The 20,399-nt window shown below is 39.6% G+C and overlaps 1 protein-coding gene across 13 annotated transcripts in view; it reads right to left on the reverse strand.

Moving 5' to 3' along the window:
• The window catches only part of trpm3 (transient receptor potential cation channel, subfamily M, member 3), a 186,091-nt gene that overhangs the window by 28,500 nt on the left and 137,192 nt on the right, over nt 1-20,399 (reverse strand). For 7 of the 13 annotated variants that reach the window (XM_056235212.1, XM_056235215.1, XM_056235206.1 and 4 more), the window contains exons 9-17: nt 15,089-15,161; nt 11,116-11,216; nt 10,713-10,847; nt 10,268-10,318; nt 9,011-9,046; nt 8,678-8,818; nt 2,650-2,679; nt 1,963-2,255; nt 1,378-1,606 (exon numbers count right to left, since the gene is read on the reverse strand). In XM_056235212.1, the coding sequence (XP_056091187.1) occupies nt 1,378-1,606; nt 1,963-2,255; nt 2,650-2,679; nt 8,678-8,818; nt 9,011-9,046; nt 10,268-10,318; nt 10,713-10,847; nt 11,116-11,216; nt 15,089-15,161 (1,089 nt within the window). Of the gene's footprint in view, nt 1-1,357; nt 1,607-1,962; nt 2,256-2,649; nt 2,680-8,677; nt 8,819-9,010; nt 9,047-10,267; nt 10,319-10,712; nt 10,848-11,115; nt 11,217-15,088; nt 15,162-20,399 lie in introns of those variants that run through there. The other 6 variants (XM_056235208.1, XM_056235205.1, XM_056235211.1 and 3 more) reach the window with 3 other exon arrangements.

Below are 20,399 nucleotides of genomic sequence, written 5' to 3' on the forward strand. Positions count from 1 at the left end.
AAATGCTTTGAGCTGCTACCATGTGATTGGTTGATCACAGTTGGCAGTTGAACAGGTGTACCTAATAAAGTGGCCAGTGAGTGTACATTCATAAGTTTGGGATCGGCTGCATTTGTTACAGACAATACAATACAGACAATATTTTAATGTGCAAACTTTGATTTTTTTTTTTTTTTTTTTTAGAACAGAATGTTGATTTTAAACCTTCTTAGGTGGTTTGAAATCCAACTAAAATCAGATTGTTGTTATTGTGTCTCAGTCGTGCCTTACTGAAATGCCAAGGACATGGGTTCAATTCTCAGGGAATGCATGGACTGATGAAATGTTTATCTTGAATGCAATTCGCATATGCCAAATGCATAAACGTGAATGAGAAGGTCAGTCTGAAAGGATTTTATGTGTTTTTTGCTCATTTGATGTGCGAAAAGAGTTGCAACAAGAACAACTTATGTTCTCAACAGGTATAATGCTTTAAGGATGTGTTTTGATGGACAAGCTGATGTAAAAGACCACAGAGCATGTAAATGTTTTCCATTCACACCCTTAAGCTAGTATGCCAACTGTCCACTTCAAAAGTCCAGAGTACAACATGGAGTGTTTATATCCCTTGTTTAACTTTGACACCAGCAGTGACACCAGAAACTGTATATTGATATGTCCAGATTTGAATTCTGCCATCATGAAAAACAAGCAATTTTGTGAATTAAATTTCTTTACATGGCCAACCAATTTAATTTGCAAATCTCCCGACAATAAATATTCCTGTCATTTTGGTGTCTCTCGAGTAAGAATGATAATTAGACTAGAGATTATTCAGAAAGCTATTAGAGTACTGAAATGGCAATTAAGATGCTACATGCAAGTTGTTTGCCTCATGTTGATGAGGACATGGTAAATACAACAAAAATGACAAATTCACCCAAAAAAAGCCTCAATTTGGCAGGCAAATTCACAAATACCGTAATCTGTTGAATATCTTTATAGTCGCGATGTAACAGAAGAGGCGACGGATCATTTCTTATGTATTGTAATGTACATCAGAGTGAAATAGAATATAGAAAAAGAAAAAAATGTAGGGCTGGGACTTGGTTCTATCTATCAGTTGTTGATTGGGTGGAGGCAGATCTGAATGTGAGCTTGCAGTCGATTGTAAGAAAGGGGCGGGTTTAAGCAGACTAAATGATTGGAGAAGACTAGCAAAGAGAAGTCTATCGCTTCACCGGAAGAACCATTTATGACATTTTGATTAAAAATTACGAGGTCAAAACATACAAAATTTAAAATTAAATTTGCATGAATGAAGTGTTGACAATAAGACCATTAGATGCATTAAGGTGAATTTCCATTTCATGCTGACTTTTTTCTCCCAGATCTGACCTTCAGGCCAGAGTTCTTGCGCATGCGCAGACGTCCCATCCACATGTCAGTGAGAAGCATCTGGCTACAGGTGTGGGCGATGAAGTCCCTGTGCTTGGCAGCCACTGCCAGCTGCAGACAGGTGGCATTACTCCAGTTCTTCAACTCGTAGGTCAACAGCTTCATGGCCATCTGTTCATCCTGCTTATAGGACTGATCTAGTAGCTCAACAGCCAGCTGACCAAACTCCCTGATGAAAAAAAAAGACGGAATATTTCTGTGCCAAAGATACATTCATATGCACATAATCATACAAGATCTTCTCTACACAACACAAAACAGCTTGTTTTAGGTGTGCAAGCAAATTCCATTACAAAGAGAAAAGGGAGCACATTAGACTTTTAGGAATTTTTCTTTGTGTCTTTGTGGCCAGCTACTGTTCCTTTGATGGGATGCCAGTTTGGTACATAACAGATGGTCTCCCCAAACGTACCCACCCAAGAGTTGTACACTCAACAGCAATGAGAACAGGACATGCAGGTAAAATCCTCGTGTGTACACTCATTCTTGAAGTAACCGGGTCATAACATATCTTTACATTCATACCTTGAGTTCTGATTGAGTTCCTGTGAAATGTCATCTACCATGTCGTTTTCTGACGCTTCGTGGGCCATCGCCTTACATAGCTTACAGGCAACCAGTGCTTTAGCCATGGCCTCCTCGCCATGCTGCCAGAAGAACAGGGCCATCTTCTGCCGTTTCATCAGCACTGCCCAAACCATCAGCTCATGGAATGGGAAAGGGAAATGATTGATTTCTGGGTCATCCAGGTCAATGTCTACTTCCTCTTCTCGCTTCCGTGTGGTCTTCTGACGTCCTCGCCTAATGGGCATGTCATCCTATCATGGTAAAGATTTAATAATAATTATAATTTTTCTTTTATAATAATAGTAATAACCACATTCAGAATATAAATTATAGGTTTCTATTTTGCCCTAGTTTTGTAATGATAACAATAATATAAAGAGCAAAATAGGACAATAAAAGTAGCTATATTTATAGTCAAAATGTGGTTGTTATTATTAGTAAGAGTAAACACAAATGTAAGATAATTGTAGGTAATTATAAAAACCTCTGAACATGCATTACAAGGAGCATTTTCATTGTGAATCTTTATTACTTGAATCCAACCCTTTAAATCAAAGGAGAGCTTAAAGAAAGCGTTTCAGTGAAACTCAGTGGGGATTTTATTGGAAAGCAGTGGGATACATAAAATTAAGAAATAAATCTAACCTCCATTCCAAGCAGCTTCAGGGCTTTTGGCTACAACACACACAAAAATAAAAACATATACAGGACAAAAATATCAAGACACGTTAGATTTGATTTATGCATTTCCCAAATTGTTTTACCATCCTTCTGGTGCACATGTAAAAACATGGCATGTTTAATAGGATTCTTCATGCTTTGCAATGATAAATTTAGAGCATCTCTCTGGTGGCACCACAGATGTCTGATCTATTTCAAGCCTATACAGCCGCATACGTAGAAAGATGTATGTGTTTATGTTCATGTAAGATAAAATGTACTCACAATATTAAAGTGCATGCATAGATTCATGAATACACACTCTCAGACATCATGTACTGGCAAACTACTATTACAGATAGGATGCTCATGTGACATTGGCATGATGGAGCAGCGATGTTTCATGTACACTCAGTAACCCAGGTTGCACTCTCTGAAATCTGTTGTGCGTCAGAGGGCCGAGATTTGTGGTTTAGATGCCTGAGCTGTCAGAGTTAAAAATGTGTGAGAAAATGAGATATCATCCAGGTGTCAGTGGCTTGAGAATTTGTCTTGACGCCTGTTTACTCTGAAGTGCCGCTATATGGAAATTTGCTCTGCACCTAGTATCTAGTTTGTGCTAGTTCCATATGCCATCTCTGTGGTAGCTCAGATGGGAATATTTTTTTTCCCCAGGTGAGTCATGCTGATAGAAACTCAACACATTAAATTACATTGGAATTTTTTTTTCATTAATGGGAACCTGAGAGAATAACCTTGTGTTTGAAAAGCAATAACACTTTATTTTAGTGTTATTTAGATAGCAGAAGTGATTGACTATTTAAATGGGTCATCACTTAACTACAAAGATGTTAAAATTGAAACAAATATATAAAAAAGACTTTCGTAATATGCATATTTTAAGAATTTCGTTAAAAAAAATGTATGAGAAAATATAAAAGTTTTGAGATACAGTCAAAACAAAATACAGTCAAAAGTTAAAACTATACATTTTTCTTTAAATGTTTCTTCTTTATTCATTGAATACTACACTCTTAAAGGTACACTATTTAAAGGGGTCATATAATGCCATTTTTGTACAAGTTAATATGAATGTTTAGGGTCTAAATGAAAACTTTGTAATATACTTTTATTAAAAATTCTCATTAGTATTTTAAGAAAACACTAATTTTACCTGGTCAAAAACAGCTCTGTTTTCAGCACGCCGTTCCAGTGCATATGCCTTTAAATGATAATGAGCTTCGCTCACTCCGCCCCTCGGCGTTTTTGATACAATGCACGTGGAGTGTTGCCTTGACAACAGTTGAGGGTATATTTTGGAGAAAGAATGACAGCGGGAGTCTCTGAGCAGGACACATCTGTGCAATCGTATCAATTTGAACCGGAGTCGGACCCGGAACAAGATGACAGCCGCAAAGAAGTTCGACAATTAAGGCTCGAACAGGACGTTTCTGAATGGTTGGTTAACGTAATGTCACTTTGATCTATTTTTGTATGCACTGGCAGGGTAGAGATGTGAGATACGAACGCTATGTGTTTACTGATGTATACGTTAGTTCATTGACAGATTGACGTTACAACTAATGGTCATGAAAAACTTTTTTTCGCGATTTGCAAAGATTAATATAAAGGTTAATAAAACTTTACACTTACTTCTTCTGGAGGTGCAGAGGGAACATAAATAGTTGCTACCGATTCTTTTTTCAGGAGCTGCTTCTTGGCAAAGCCAGCTCATACTGACCCTCGTTTATAAAGCAGTCTGGTGAGAAATGATTCGCGCAAACATGAAAGCATTGACGTTGATCGTGGGGAATATTCCCTTTGAAAACAAAACTCAGCCACTGCGTCTTCAGCGGTTTGGATTTAGGAACATCAAAATGACTGCTGTGTTTGTTATTACACCCAAGAACAGAACACCACAATCGCTTAGGCCCCATCCACACTACTGCGTTTTAGTTTAGAAACGGATAATTAAAACGAATACGATCTCCGTCCACACCAGCGTTTTAGCTGCGTATTAGAATTGATCTCCGTCCACATTAAAACGACTGAAAACGCGGATCACGTGACCTTTCACCAACACTGGGCATGCGCGCACCGGTGTAAACACAACTTCATTGATAAAATTTATCCCACCATGCTCTGGGTTAACCCCAAACCGACGCTCCATTTACGGTCAACGCCGCCGCTGCACACGGGAATTGTCACAGATCGCTCGAATAATAGCTTGACTCCGGCGCATGTAGGCAGTTATAGCGTTGTAAAATGCAGAATTTACTTGTACAACAGCTGCTAGCAAAGATATACGCCATGACTGATGACACCCAATCATAGAGCCGAGCGTGAGCCTCTACTACGTCATCGTTTCTAAAGTTCTCCGTTTTGTCCCGTCTACACTAAAACGCCCTCCGGCGATTCAAAACGAAAAACGGGTCGGCAGCGTTTCTAAACTTCTCCGTTTTGGGTCTCCGTTTTTGCCGTTTTAATGTGGACGGGAGGTGCAAACGTAGCAAAAGGTCTCCGTTTTTAAACGAAAACGCAGTAGTGTGGACGGGGCCTTAGACGCCATTCTGCTCCAGCGTATTAACAATGAGGACTATGATGACAGCTCGCTCAGGGCGAGGGTGTGTTGAAACGCTGCTGTCAATCAACAATCGTGGGAGGGGCGTCCGACCGTGTGACGTAACACGGTCGAACGGGCTCGATTTGAGGCAGGGAAAAACATATAAGGAGATTAAAACAAAAACACTGGATAGACTTTTATCATTATATGATGGTTGTGTACAGGCACTGCCAACACACATTTCAGTACAATCAACTTGTAAAAGTTCATGTACCATTATATGACCCCTTTAAGTTTCGCCGCTAGAGGTCGCAAAACAATAAGAATAGGCGTAGCTTGATAGCGCCGTGAATGAGCATTGTCATATTCACCTCCACAGTTAATGGAAAGCAATCCGACGGAGTCACGGGACTAAGGCAGAAATCGTGTTCATGGGTGAGCTACTGTAAAGTTTTATTAAGATTACTGTGGTATGAAGCCGGGCAGGGCCGAGAGGCTGGGACATTTTACGTTGCTGTATTTATTATGCTTATATGCAGCAGTCGGCAGCTGCCGCTCCTTTCGTTTTGTTGTTTGTTTATTTTATGATTAAAGTTAGGTTTAATGTCCGCCTCCTTCCCTGAACTTGAACTTTGTTACAGTTATGTTTTATAACTTAAATCACATTATTTAATTTTATTGTAATGAAATAGCCGCGAGTGCTGAATTATTACTCATAGATCACTTTAGTTGACAAATTAAAATTGTAAAAACGCAGCACTGTTTTACTTGGTCAAAACAATCATAGTAAAAATACATTTAAGTGTGTTGAAAGTTATGTTATAACAGTACACTGTGGGTTCACTCGGTGGCTGCTAGTGCTATGAGACACTTGTTGCACATTGAAGCCTAAGCTCGGTATTAGAATATCATTTTAAAAGCTGGATGACTTGTGTTGCTAAATGGCATGCAATTAATTTTACTGTTTTCCAAATAAAGCTCTTTCTGAGCTTTTTGCTGTTAGTCACTTGAAAAAATAGTGTTGTCTCTGAGGTATGGTACAAACATGTTATGGTAAATAAAAAAAACGAGATTCAACAATAAGACTGACCGTATTGAGCTAGGCTATATAATGGTGCTTTTCCACTGCTGGTACGGCTCAGTACGGTTCGGCTCGGCGCGGCACGGTTCGGCTTGCTTCGCTTTTCCACTGCGTGGTACGACTCGGCTCAGCACGGCACGGCTCGGTTCGCTTTAGCTCGGTTTGCTTTTCCACTGCAGTTAGTACCGCTTTAAAGTGGGTGGGATTATAGTCTGACCGTTATAGTTTATCCGCTCCTCGGCAACCAACGAGAGGAATGTCTGCTCTTCGTCCACTGACCACGATTCAGTCAATTCTTTTTTTGGAAGTTTTCTTTCTTTCTTTCTTTTTCTTCAAGCAAGTCAAGCAAGTAGTTTTAAAACAGGTGCTACAGCGGTGGCTGTTACTGGCTATTTAAATCTAGCAGGTTTGATGTCTCGCAAATATAATGACACTGGTAGTGACGATTCTGTCTGACCAATCAGTGATCTGCAGTGTGTTCACGTCACATTTTAGTATCGGTACGGTACACTTGGAACCTCAACAGAGGTGGTACCATTTAAAGCGAGCCGAAGCGAGCCGTATCGTACCGTACCATGCAGTGGAAAAGCGCCACAAGTGAGCCGTACCGAGCCGAGCCGTACCATACCATGCAGTGGAAAAGCGCCAAAGCGTGCCGTACCGTACCATGCAGTGGAAAAGTGCCAAAACAATGATTCGTTGTCTGTGGATAGAGGTATCCAAACAGTTGCTCACCAGTCTAATTGTCACGATTTGGTCTTGTCTTGGTCACGTCTCATGTCATTGTCGTGTTTCTGTGTCTTGTCATGTAATTCCCTGTTTGTCATGTGATCCTGCCATTTGTCTTGTCATTGGTTAATCGTCTGTTCATTGTTCACAGGTGTCCCTTATCTTGTCATTAGTCTGTGTATTTAAGCCCTCATGTTTACCATGTCTTTGTCAAGTTGTGTTTCCCTGTTACCACGTTTGGTAAGCGTCATGTTTTTGTTTCATGTTTAATCTTGTTTGTATTAAACTGCATTTGGGTTCTCTATACAACTTGCCTCCAGTGGACCCCCTTACACTAATAAAATACATAATGTATTAAAGCGTCTTTGGTGTTTCCATGGTTTCTATGGAAGTAAAAACGGAAATCGAGGGTAACTTTGGTAAAATTGCTGATTTCTCTGGATTTAAAAATTGTTGGAAACATTTGAGATAATTTAAATACACAGGTCAACTAAATAAGTGGAAAGCAGGGCGGAACAAGAACCATGGGAATTAGAGATGCAACGGCCAGGGACCGGAATCGGACGATTTTCCGCATGACCGGCCAGTCAGTCTCACATCTTAGATTGCCAGCCGGTCAATTTTGTTGCCAGTGGCGCAGGCAATAACGTCAGCTGCGCGTTCTCATTCTCACTCACTCGCCTCATTCGCTTTGCTTATACTGCTTGTATGGTGCATAATTTGACTAATTCCTGCAGGTTTCACGCTCACACAAAAGGCACGCACACCACTGATCTATATAAGTGGGGCACACATAAAACGCCTCTCTGTCTCAAGCAGCTTGTGAGTCGCAAGTACCAAAATTAGTGGCTTACTGCGCTTAAACGGTCAAATACACACATAATTATGTCAAAATGCCCATCTAATATTCCAGCTGCTGTCTGTCATGTTAATAAAAGAACAAAAGACAAAGAAAATAACTATCTGCTCTTGACTGAATAACTTTTGAAAGTAATTGTAAGCATTAATCTGTATTTCATTTTTTACAAAGAAAACTATCCAGTATTATTTTACATTTGATAACTTCTATAGTTTATCATATAATCTATAGTATAAAAGCCTAATTTCTGTAGCATTTCTTACCTGAATATACTGTTTACCCTCCTGAAAAACTTAAAGCCGTGTTTATTTCATATCTTTCTTTAAAATCGGTATCGGCAGGTCACACGTACAAAAAAAAAAATCTGAATTAGGCCAAGAAATTTGCAATCGGTGCATCTCTTATGGAGCGAGGCTGGTGGCACGAGTGCTAATGAGCATCACCTGTGCGCCACACCGGTCTCGAGTCCCATGGAGGAGCTCCGGAAGGATAAAAGCAGGAGAGAAAGCAGTGCAAGACGACAGAGGACCAGGCCTGGACTTTATGTTGTTGTTTTGTTTTAGTTTAAGCGGCACTTGTCCGCATATTACATATTAAATCACATACCTTTAATCTCCTATTTTTATGACTATTTTATTCACAAATTACAAATATATTCTTATAACATAACGACTATATTTTAGTAACATAGCAACTTTATATTACTTCGTTCTTGAAATCTTAGTTTGGTATGATGCTGATTTAGAGCTACATGCTATTTTTTAAAGGGTCAATAACATACTCTTTTGGGTCCAAAAAGGTTGTGATAGAGGGTCCGAAATCTCTTCCTGGTGTAATTGCAGCGATAGGCTCCGCCCATGAGGTATTCAATTACCAATCCGATGTCAATCAGGCTGATGCGGTAGTCAGGGGGCAGGTTACCCTGTAAACAAAAAGGTTATTAATGGCAACACTGAACCCATGCTAACAGTTATGGCTATGAAAATGACAAACGGTAAAGTCAGACACGAAACACGTACTCAACTACATACAAACCCATCCACTCTCACTCCACAAACACACTGACATATTGCTAGAAGGAATCAAGATAATTGAAGAAGATTGTCTGATTCACCTTGAGGTAGATCCAACTGAACCCTGGATATTCTTGCTTGGAAAGAACACACAAGGTCAGTGAGACAGAATCATATTAAAGGGACAAACATCCCACTGAGACCAAGCAAGTCTAGAATCAGGGTTTGGTGCCATATTGAACTGACCGTGAAAACAATAAGCCTTTCTACCCCAAAAAAAAAAAAAAAAAAAAAAAAAAAAAAAAAATAGAGTGACAGAGAGAGAAAGTGAGTAAAATAAAGAGAGAATGGAGTCTAATAATGGGTGGGACAAAGAAAGACCATGGGTGAAAGTGATAAGAAGCAATTCCTCAGTTGTTAATTTAATGATTTAACTCATCTTCAGGTTTATGCCGACATTAGTGAGCTTTTCCAATTAGAGACTCCTTATCAGGGTGTCGAGATTTTGATTGTAAGACTTAACAACATAAAGAGAACACGAACTCCTAAGATTCTTCCTTTCATTAGATCTATGGGCCAAATCTCTCTTAGCAAAATTACATCCCACATCCAGCCTTCAGACTATGATAACTACAATAGGCTCTGCTCTGGTTCTGTAATTATCAACGCAGAGCCACCATGGATCTTCTAAGCTGGGCTAATTACTTCAACCTCAGCAAATACCACAATATGCTTCAACTGGCAGATCAGAATCATAGGTGATGCTGCATTTCATTTGTAAAGACATTTTGTACTACAGTAGAGTAAGTTCATGTGAAATCAAAAGACATTTTAACATGTTAGTCTCCAGTGACAAGCAGAAGATTTGAGCCTTCAAAGTATAGTATACAAAGAGAAGACTAAATTAAAACCTTATGGTTCCTGCATTGATTCTTTTCTATTTTTTAAGTGGAAATTGCAGTATATCCACACATGTCACTGCAAGACCATGAAAATCACCAGAATGCAAAAAGAAAGTAACCATGCGCCCCATTATGTCTCGTAAAATGCACTTATGAATAGTAATAAAGAAAAACAAACTATACACGAGCGACCTAAGAAGCAACAAACCCGTTGTTCTGACTGTTTTATAGTCTGAAAATCACTGAAAAAAGCAGAGGACACAGACAGAAACAAAATAGGCAACTAATTCACCCAATCTCTCTGTTAGGCTAAGAAGCAGGAAAGACACCTTTGCTGAATATGCAACAGAAATCTAACACTAATCTACAACTTACACACACTCTCTCTAACATCCACTCACACACATGCATACAGAAACACACGCATACACAGACACATGCACAGTGAATTCTTACCTTTTTCACATCTCTGACAAGGTGGTACAAGGTGTTGGATGGACCATGCCTCTGTTTTAGACAAACAGACAAATTTAACCTTTAATAATCAATTACATCAATTACCTTTGAACGGTGGTATGTATATATATATATATATATAATATATATAAAGCACTATAAATATAGTAATATTGTGAAATATTATTAAAATTTAAAATAACAGTTTTCTATTAAAATATGTTTTAAAATGTATAATTTATTCCTGTGATGGCAAAGCTGAATTTTCAGTAGCCATTACTCCAGTCTTCGGCATCACATGATCCTTCAAAAATTATTGAAAAAAAAAAAAAAGAATATGCTGATCTGTTGCTTGAAAACAGTATGAAAAAAGTGCTGCTTAATATTTTGTGGAAACCGTGATACATTTTTTCAGGATTCTTTGATGAACAGAAAGCTACATTACCGTATTATAGAGCTCTTCAAGTCTGGACAGTGTCAGGAAACGGTGCATGCTCACTCCATTCTCAATCAACAGCTTCACAAAGTCCACTCTGTCCAGCACCAGTGCGTCCAGCATAGATTGCTCTAGAGAGCCCACCTGACCATACATAAATAAAGCTTACAGGTCCAGGACACATACTACCCAAGCACATAATAAAACTGACATATAGGTGCACAGCAGTTATAATCTATTTCATGAATTTTAATCTGTTTGAAATGCAGCTACCGTGTTTAATTAGAGTCAGAGGTACACAGAAGTGCTTCTCGTCCCCTCTGCGATCAATAAAGTATCTCTGTATCTATACCTAAATGAATTACAAGCACTCAGAGGTATGAAGTTTGTGTGAGTGGAGCATATTGCCTACAGGCCACTGCTGTCCGTAAATGAAGATCTGGCTCCGAGCAATGTCAACTCTGTTCCAGGCCAAAGCCAGGCTCAGCTGATCTGGAGCTGATGCATTGGCCCCTGGAAAGACAAGCAAAAGGGCACATAATTAAGGTAAATTCAACTAAATCCAGCTTAAAAATGGCCTGGGAATATGCTAACGAGAATGTATAAAATGATGGATGAATTGTGTTGATAAATGCCTATTAAATATTACCAATTTTTCAGGGTAATGTCTTTAAAATCATTGGTATGCTTAAACACTCTCCACTCCCATTGATTTACAAGTGCTTCTCACAGTGGAGAATCCTGAGGAATTTCCGGCTCTCGCATCATTACAATGCATACCGTTATGCCAGTTTAAAAAGCTGATTCTAGAGATAAATCACAGAGGAAAGCACCCTCCAGGGTCTCTGGCACTTTGCTCCGCTCCTGCTTCAAGCTAATAAACCTTCCCCCTGAGCAGCAGGACATTTGTCTTAACTTACTCTGGCCTGGTACTTCTTCATTTACTTTTATGAGGGTAATCTTTCCAGACACAGTCTATTAAATAGACACCTCCGTGGCTTGTCTAGGTGTCGCATGTATTAAACCATATTTGCATAATCTCAGTTAAGTGCCAGAAAATATCCTGCCTGACTCCATTAATGAGCTGTTAAACCTAAAATACAGACATAGAGGCCTGTAATACCTGAAAGTGTCCATATGGGGCACTTTATGCTTTTGTATTTCATGTTGTATTGAGTTACTATATTGACGCTGGTGAAACAAGTCCTCAGCAACAGGAAGGCGCTGTATCAGCAGAGATTGGTCACATAATTATGTTTAATTAAGTCTCTGAGGATGAGCTTTAATTGCTGTTTTCTGCTGCTTTGAACTCTATCAGAGGTTAGCTTTATATTCTCGCTTTAATTTCACGCTACATCATAATAAATCTTGAGACTTTGTATTTGTCAGATATTCACAAGTGTGTGTGCATGCCATTTTGCCAAATCTGAAGAAAAAAATTTCGCTTCAAAAGTAACCCCTTATGGCATGGCAAATACTGAGCTACTGATAAAAGCATGATATAATATAAACTTGCATGTTTTCAGTAATTAGCATATCATACACTCTCTAAATCAGCAATCAAATGATTCGCTTAGCTTGCTATAAAGAAATTTAAGATAACAAGATGCATACATTTTAAAATACATGTTAGCGTCAGGGATATAAATATGGCCTAAATTGGTATAGAATTTTTTTTAATGGCTTTATGGATAGGACAGTGTAGAGATCAGACATGAAAGCGCAGGGTGGAGGGAGAGAAACGGGATCGCCACAGGACCTCAAGCCAGGAATCAAACTCGGGTCGCCAGAGGCGTAGTTGTGCTAGATGTCGGAGCGCTGCCCATGAGGCTATCAGATCCAACTCTCACAGAAAACTTTAATATATTGGAAAAAGAAATAGAATAAAATATGTAACATTGGACTAGACTAACATATATGTAATGGGGGTCACAGTTAGTTCCCTTTCAGAACACTGAAACTGTCCCTTGTATAATTTACTTAATTGGCATTAACTGCTTGTGCGAACTCAAAAATACAACATATTATCTGTTCTTTGACTATGTACCAACTGATATATGTCCCTTATACATTCATTAAGGCAAAAGGAGAGAGCTGGGAACTGCATGAGTAAATCATTCTTTAGATGCGCCGCAAAGTGTAATGAATTATGCAGGAGCAATGCTGCTGGCTTTCAGGGCAACACATGGAGCTCTTGGAGGAAAGGCTTCACTGGAATCCCATCTTTTGAAAGGGATTTAAAAGTGGGTCTTAAGAAGCATAACCAGTAGAGCTTGCATTTTGCTCAGCCTCTCAGCGGCAAAGGTCCTGTTAACCTGGCGATTGCGGACACTGAAAATCGGTGGGCGGTAAAAGGGAAGTTAGTGTGTGACACTCCTGTGTGAGTTACGTGACTTACTAATTTACATAAAGATGTTTCAGATGGCCTTCATCATTCTTTTACAACCATCAATAATTATTTAAACCATGGGTCTTCAAACATTTTCAATCCATTGACCAATTGTTGGATAGAGAGACGGAGCAGGCAAAACTGAGTGGTACATTCTACAACACAGTGGTTTCTTAACTACTATAGAGGGCAAGGGTTACCTCACCCAATCCCCTCCAAACTGCACCCCTACTAGAGGGCCTCAGCAAACATCCAAGGGGGCCCCAATATCTTGTAACATTATTTAAAATTTCTTATAATTAAAAAACACAAACTATAAAGATGTACACCAGAGTTACATATCAGCTTAGGCCACGTCCACACGAAGCCGGTGCGTTCCCTATCCGATATTTTTTTTCCCTCGTTCTAAAAATAAATTCCGTAAACACGGCGCCGTCTCCAAAAATATCTGCGTACACACGAAACCACTGAAACGAGTCAAAACGATGTAGTATACATCCCAGACCAGTATGTGGCACTGTAATTCTGCCATAGAGATACACTAAAAATGCGAGAAAAAGACTTAGAGCATGCGCATAAACCTTGCGCGCTGTAGGCTACTATACATATACAGTAAAAAAAAAATACTATACAAATTAGGCACAGTAGCTTCTTCTTTTCTTTTTTACCAAGAACTTTATTGAACAACCATTAATGGCCTGGTACAAAATAGGGAGTCACGATATTCGATTTGTTGCTGTTACGTGACTAAGCAGTGTCTGACTAGTCGACACGTGGGGTGATGACATCATCGTTTCACAAAATATACGGATTGGCCGTACACACGAAAACGCAAGGGTGTCGTTTTCAGATTTATCCACTCTGGGACCCGGTTTCAAAAAATAGCGGTTTCAGTCTCCCAAAACGCCGGATCCGTGTGGACGAAACGCCAATACGATAAAAAATGTATACGTATACAGCGAAACGCGTCTTCGTGTGGACGGGCCCTTAGATAAGAGGGCCTTTGAATATTGTCTCGGTCTTTGAGTCAAAATGAACCACTGCTATAACGTATTATTTATGTACTGTACTTCAAAAAGGCATAATCATTACTGGAGTAGTTATGTACTTGCACATTGCAATTTTACTTTTTTTTTACATTAATAAGGGAGACACATTGTAACAATGATCTACTCTAAACTATTTGAGCTTTGGTTGAATTTTATACTGTATTTTTGTTTACCTCTTAATTTGCTTTTTTCTCTGCAAAATTCAGTTTAAAATGAAATGATATATTGTATATGCTCCTTCTGCAATCCTTAGTTGGACAAGCACTTTAATGGACAATCATTCTTGTGAAGATCTGGATACAAAGGAACGAATTGGGATAATGGGCTATATGCACGCATAACTTCCGCGTTTGACGCAAGGATACTCTTGCGTTTCCGGTTGGGGAGATTTAAAGCGGAGGAAAACCAAGGAAACGGGATTATGGCAGAGTCTTCAAAATTTACTGTCCTCTCGTCTTTGAAACGAAACTTTAATACATTTAGATGTAATTTTATATATAGTTATTTTTATTTAATATAATAAACACAGAAGCATAAACAAAACGAGGAGTGTCTGTTTTGTCTGTTTTTGTGACTAACGTTTCTTTAGTATAGCAATAGAGTATAAAAACCAATATAAATTCTCGGTATAGCATTGGACTCTACGATCGGCGGAAGTAATCCAGCATCCTTAGACCTTCACTGGAAATACCGCCGTGCATAGAGCCCATTGGGATGGTTGGGTGGGTGGGTGGGATGGGGTGGAGGTGGTTCTTTCATATTGATGAACATCTGTATAACACAGCCATAATATGTTTGTATAGATTTGGCCCAACATGTGCTGTAGTAAAAAAATGCTACATTGTTTAATAGAAATTCAATAAAAACTGTTAAATATATAAAATGAAATGATATACGAGCGAATCCCCACAGATGCCTATAAGTATCCAAAAATTTACAAATATTACCTTTCAGAAGAGCTGTTAGAATAGCCAGATCAATGTCCTGGTGTCCCTCTGATCCCATTCGAAACACTGTTATCTGAGAAAGAGAGATATTGCATTATTGCTGGCATCACATGAACATCACAACTGTTTGAGTATGATAGCATGATAAAAGCAAATCCAATCGTGGTGATGATAACTGCTTAGTGTCTTGCCCATATAGTGAAGAGAAGTGACAAGAATATAGCTAGAGGGATTTACAGAAATGCGCTGCATGCACTGCCATAACCGGAACAGTGTTTGCAGTTCTGTAAACACTGAAACGTCGCATATGAAGGGCACCTTGTGGCTTCTTATGCAACGCAACGTGTGTTCTGAATTCCAGAACATATAGAGTACAGGCCATTAATCTAACGCCTGTCATTTGAACAATCCACCTTTCTTTCAGTAGCCATTTTCCATCTGTGTCTGGTATGGACTAATGAACTTATCTGTGGAAGTGGGAGGATTGGTTCAGCCTAATGTCAATAATGTTTTCATTTTCATCCCCCAAGCAACCATGAAATGATGGCACATTTAGAGTGTGTGAGCTTGAGAGGTGGTGGCGGTGGAATAAAGAATTGGAGCACTTCAGCGAGTTTAAATAACGGAACATATAATCCTTCAAAATGTCTTCAGAACTGATGAATAAACTAATGGTGCTATGCTTATGTCTTGTGTGTGGTGTGGTTCTGTGTGCACTATGAAATCATTTTGCTGTTGAAATTGGAGAGTAAATGGAATGTGATCATATCGAACAAGCACTTCATGTCCTCTACAAAGAGTATAGTGACGGCCAATTACTGAAGTGACATTTATTGATGACCCTGTCACCTGTGACTGTGGAGGTGACCCAACTCTGTGTGTGTGTATGTGTGTTTTCTTTTTGTATGTGTGACTCCAACCAGTCAACCTTAAAGGGATATTCTCCCAAAAGTGACAATGTACTCACATTCATGTCGGTCCAAACATGTATGACATTTTCTCTTCTGTGGATTGTGTGAACACACACACACACACACACACACACACACACACACACACACACACACACACACACACACACACACACACACACACACACACACACACACACACACACACACACACACACACACACAACACACAACGACGAAAACACACACACACACACACACACACACACACACACACTTGAATAATGTTTCTAAGAATGATTTTCACTGTGTGAAGGAAAAACACCGATGCAGGTTTGGAATGACATGAGGTTGAGTAATTCATGACAGAATTTACAACTATCTGTTTAAATTCAACACACATCACTCAAACACAGCAGGAAAGTGATTCAGACAATGTTAGTTCTTTTCAAAATTTCATATGCATATTGAGTACACAGCTGACCTATGGGGACATGTCTGTGATTTATAAGCCTGTAGCTGAATAGAAAAAGTCAATAATGGATAATTAAATCATCTCCATGTGCCTCAGAGCACGTTTTAACAACTATAAAGCACCCATTCGATTCAGAATCTTTTTAAAAACAGGTTATGCCTCTACAAAAATTACACTGTAAAAATTATTGTAATTTTTATCTATAGACTAAAAACATGCATCAGTAAAAACCTGTTAATTGGTTAACAGTAAGTTCACTTACTACTGTATATACGAGGAAAAACTGAAATAGATATAACCTTTCATTTCATTTTACAGTAAAATAGGCCTACTGTTAAAACAAAGAAAATAATCAAACTGACATTAGAATTCTGTGCGACACCTCACATTTAAAGGTACAATATGTAAACATTTTGTAATAAAATATCGAAAAATCACTTGCAGTGTGATATATGTCCTGCAGTTGTGTACTTAATGTCCCAAAAGTTCCCAAAGATTTTTTAATTGACCGTCCTGGAAAACCTGTTCACTTGTCGCCTGTCACTGACGTAGCCTAATATCCGCGTTATCCCTGTATTCCGCTCAAGTAGGCTACTGCCATAGTACCAAAGAATAACTACTCTTTGATAGTACCATGGCATAGTACAACCATGGCAACAGACGTGGACAACTGCGTTACATCTAGCGGCACGCTGTTGTTTCGTTCAAACATTATGTACCATGGCAAGCAGACTTTGGGAAAAAAGGAGAACTAAAACCAGGATCAATATCAGCGTGGTGTTTTCGAGATGGCGAGAGCAAGCGTCCGCGACTAACTTACTTGACAGAGACGCCGCTCTTGCATGTAAGTTACTTTATTAGACAGGTGAGCAAATGTAGGCTACATAAAACTAATCAATGTTATATAAGCTCAACATGATGAAATGTTAGAATATTATCTGTATGTTATTCTAATGTTGATCTAGCTTAATTACTGCTAGTCTCAGACAGCCAACAAACTAACACATAATAACATTATAAGTTTCAACACATTCAAATGCAGTTTAGTGTGATAGTGTAGACTAAGTGAAACAGCGCTACGTTACCTCACGTTTAATTCGTCTAATAAACTGACCTGTGCGAGTATTATTCAGCACTTGCAGGTAACGTCAGTTCGGTAGAATTAAATGTCCTTATTCCTTTACATCCACGAGCTGTAGGGGTAAAATCTTTGCGTGGCAGGGGGAGCTGCCACTCGACCGGCCACGGAATTATGCGCCTGCCACTGCGTTATATGCGCCTGCCACCCGACCAGTCACAGATATATGCGCCTGCCACTCGACCAGTCACAGATATATGCGCCTGCCACTCGACCAGTCACAGATATATGCGCCTGCCACTCGACCAGTCACAGATATATGCGCCGGCCACTCGAACTTACACAATATGTAAGATAGGTTTTCAAACCAAATGCAGCGCATAACCCCTGAAGCCAGCGGGAGACAGAACGGTATGCACTATAGGTCAATATTCACCATTAACCAAACGCTTTTCGCCTGCCTCACAACTACTGTAGGCTACTCGCTTTTTTTTTAAATGAGCACCAGTCTCGTGACATAGACTTATGCGCCTGCCTTAAAATCTCTCACTGTTTTAATATACCAGACGAACCCACAGGCAGTGCAATACTTATCTTATTTATGTCTAATTGTATCTCTTTTTTATTCGCTCTTTTTGCCCATAGAGAGCGCGTCTCTTGGCTCCCGCCAGGACTACTAAAGCGTCACACCAGCCAAACGATCTCTCTCTGTATACACCTATCAGACACTCCTAATGGTACACGAGAACATGCATACAGTGTAAAACAGATCTTATCTACCTATTTATCATCTGATCTTATATTTTATTCGCTCTTTTTATGCGTATGGGAGTGCGCTCGCGTGGCTCTTTTAAGCGTCGCTCCAGCCATACCCGCCACACGATCTCTAACTGTTTACACCTATCAGACACTCCTAATGGTACATGAGAGCACACATACAGTGCAATACAGATCTTATCTACCTATTTATCATCTGATCTTATATTTTATTCGCTCTTTTTATGCGTATGGGAGTGCGCTCGCGTGGCTCTTTTAAGCGTCGCTCCAGCCATACCCGCCACACGATCTCTAACTGTTTACACCTATCAGACAATCCTAATGGTACATGAGAGCACACATACAGTGCAATACAGATATTATCTACCTATTTATCATCTGATCTTATATTTTATTCGCTCTTTTTATGTATCGTAGTGCGCTCGCGTGGCTCTATTAAGCGTCGCTCCAGCCATACCCGCCACACGATCTCTAACTGTTTACACCTATCAGACAATCCTAATGGTACATGAGAGCACACATACAGTGCAATACAGATATTATCTACCTATTTATCATCTGATCTTATATTTTATTCGCTCTTTTTATGCGTATCGTAGTGCGCTCGCGTGGCTCTTTTAAGCGTCGCTCCAGCCATACCCGCCACACGATCTCTAACTGTTTACACCTATCAGACACTCCTAATGGTACATGAGAGCACACATACAGTGCAATACAGATCTTATCTACCTATTTATCATCGGATCTTATATTTTATTCGCTCTTTTTATGCGTATCGTAGTGCGCTCGCGTGGCTCTTTTAAGCGTCGCTCCAGCCATACCCGCCACACGATCTCTCACTGTTTACACCTATCAGACACTCCTAATGGTACATGAGAGCACACATACAGTGCAATACAGATCTTATCTACCTATTTATCATCTGATCTTATATTTTATTCGCTCTTTTTATGCGTATCGTAGTGCGCTCGCGTGGCTCTTTTAAGCGTCGCTCCAGCCATACCCGCCACACGATCTCTCACTGTATACACCTATCAGACACTCCTAATGGTACATGAGAGCACACATACAGTGCAATACAGATATTATCTACCTATTTATCATCGGATCTTATATTTTATTCGCTCTTTTTATGCGTATCGTATAGTGCGCTCGCGTGGCTCTATTAAGCGTCGCTCCAGCCATACCCGCCACACGATCTCTCACTGTTTACACCTATCAGACACTCCTAATGGTACATGAGAGCACACATACAGTGCAATACAGATATTATCTACCTATTTATCATCTGATCTTATATTTTATTCGCTCTTTTTATGCGTATCGTATAGTGCGCTCGCGTGGCTCTTTTAAGCGTCGCTCCAGCCATACCCGCCACACGATCTCTAACTGTTTACACCTATCAGACACTCCTAATGGTACATGAGAGCACACATACAGTGCAATACAGATATTATCTACCTATTTATCATCTGATCTTATATTTTATTCGCTCTTTTTATGCGTATCGTAGTGCGCTCGCGTGGCTCTTTTAAGCGTCGCTCCAGCCATACCCGCCACACGATCTCTCACTGTTTACACCTATCAGACACTCCTAATGGTACATGAGAGCACACATACAGTGCAATACAGATCTTATATACCTATTTATCATCTGATCTTATATTTTATTCGCTCTTTTTATGCGTATTGTAGTGCGCTCGCGTGGCTCTTTTAAGCGTCGCTCCAGCCATACCCGCCACACGATCTCTCACTGTATACACCTATCAGACACTCCTAATGGTACATGAGAGCACACATACAGTGCAATACAGATATTATCTACCTATTTATCATCGGATCTTATATTTTATTCGCTCTTTTTATGCGTATCGTAGTGCGCTCGCGTGGCTCTTTTAAGCGTCGCTCCAGCCACACCCGCCACACGATCTCTCACTGTTTACACCTATCAGACACTCCTAATGGTACATGAGAGCACACATACAGTGCAATACAGATATTATCTACCTATTTATCATCTGATCTTATATTTTATTCGCTCTTTTTATGCGTATCGTAGTGCGCTCTCAT

Source organism: Rhinichthys klamathensis, unplaced genomic scaffold (genome assembly GCF_029890125.1).
Source record: "Rhinichthys klamathensis goyatoka isolate OS25496 unplaced genomic scaffold, OSU_Roscu_1.1 h1tg000417l_1, whole genome shotgun sequence".
Classification (NCBI taxonomy): Eukaryota; Metazoa; Chordata; class Actinopteri; order Cypriniformes; family Leuciscidae; genus Rhinichthys; species Rhinichthys klamathensis.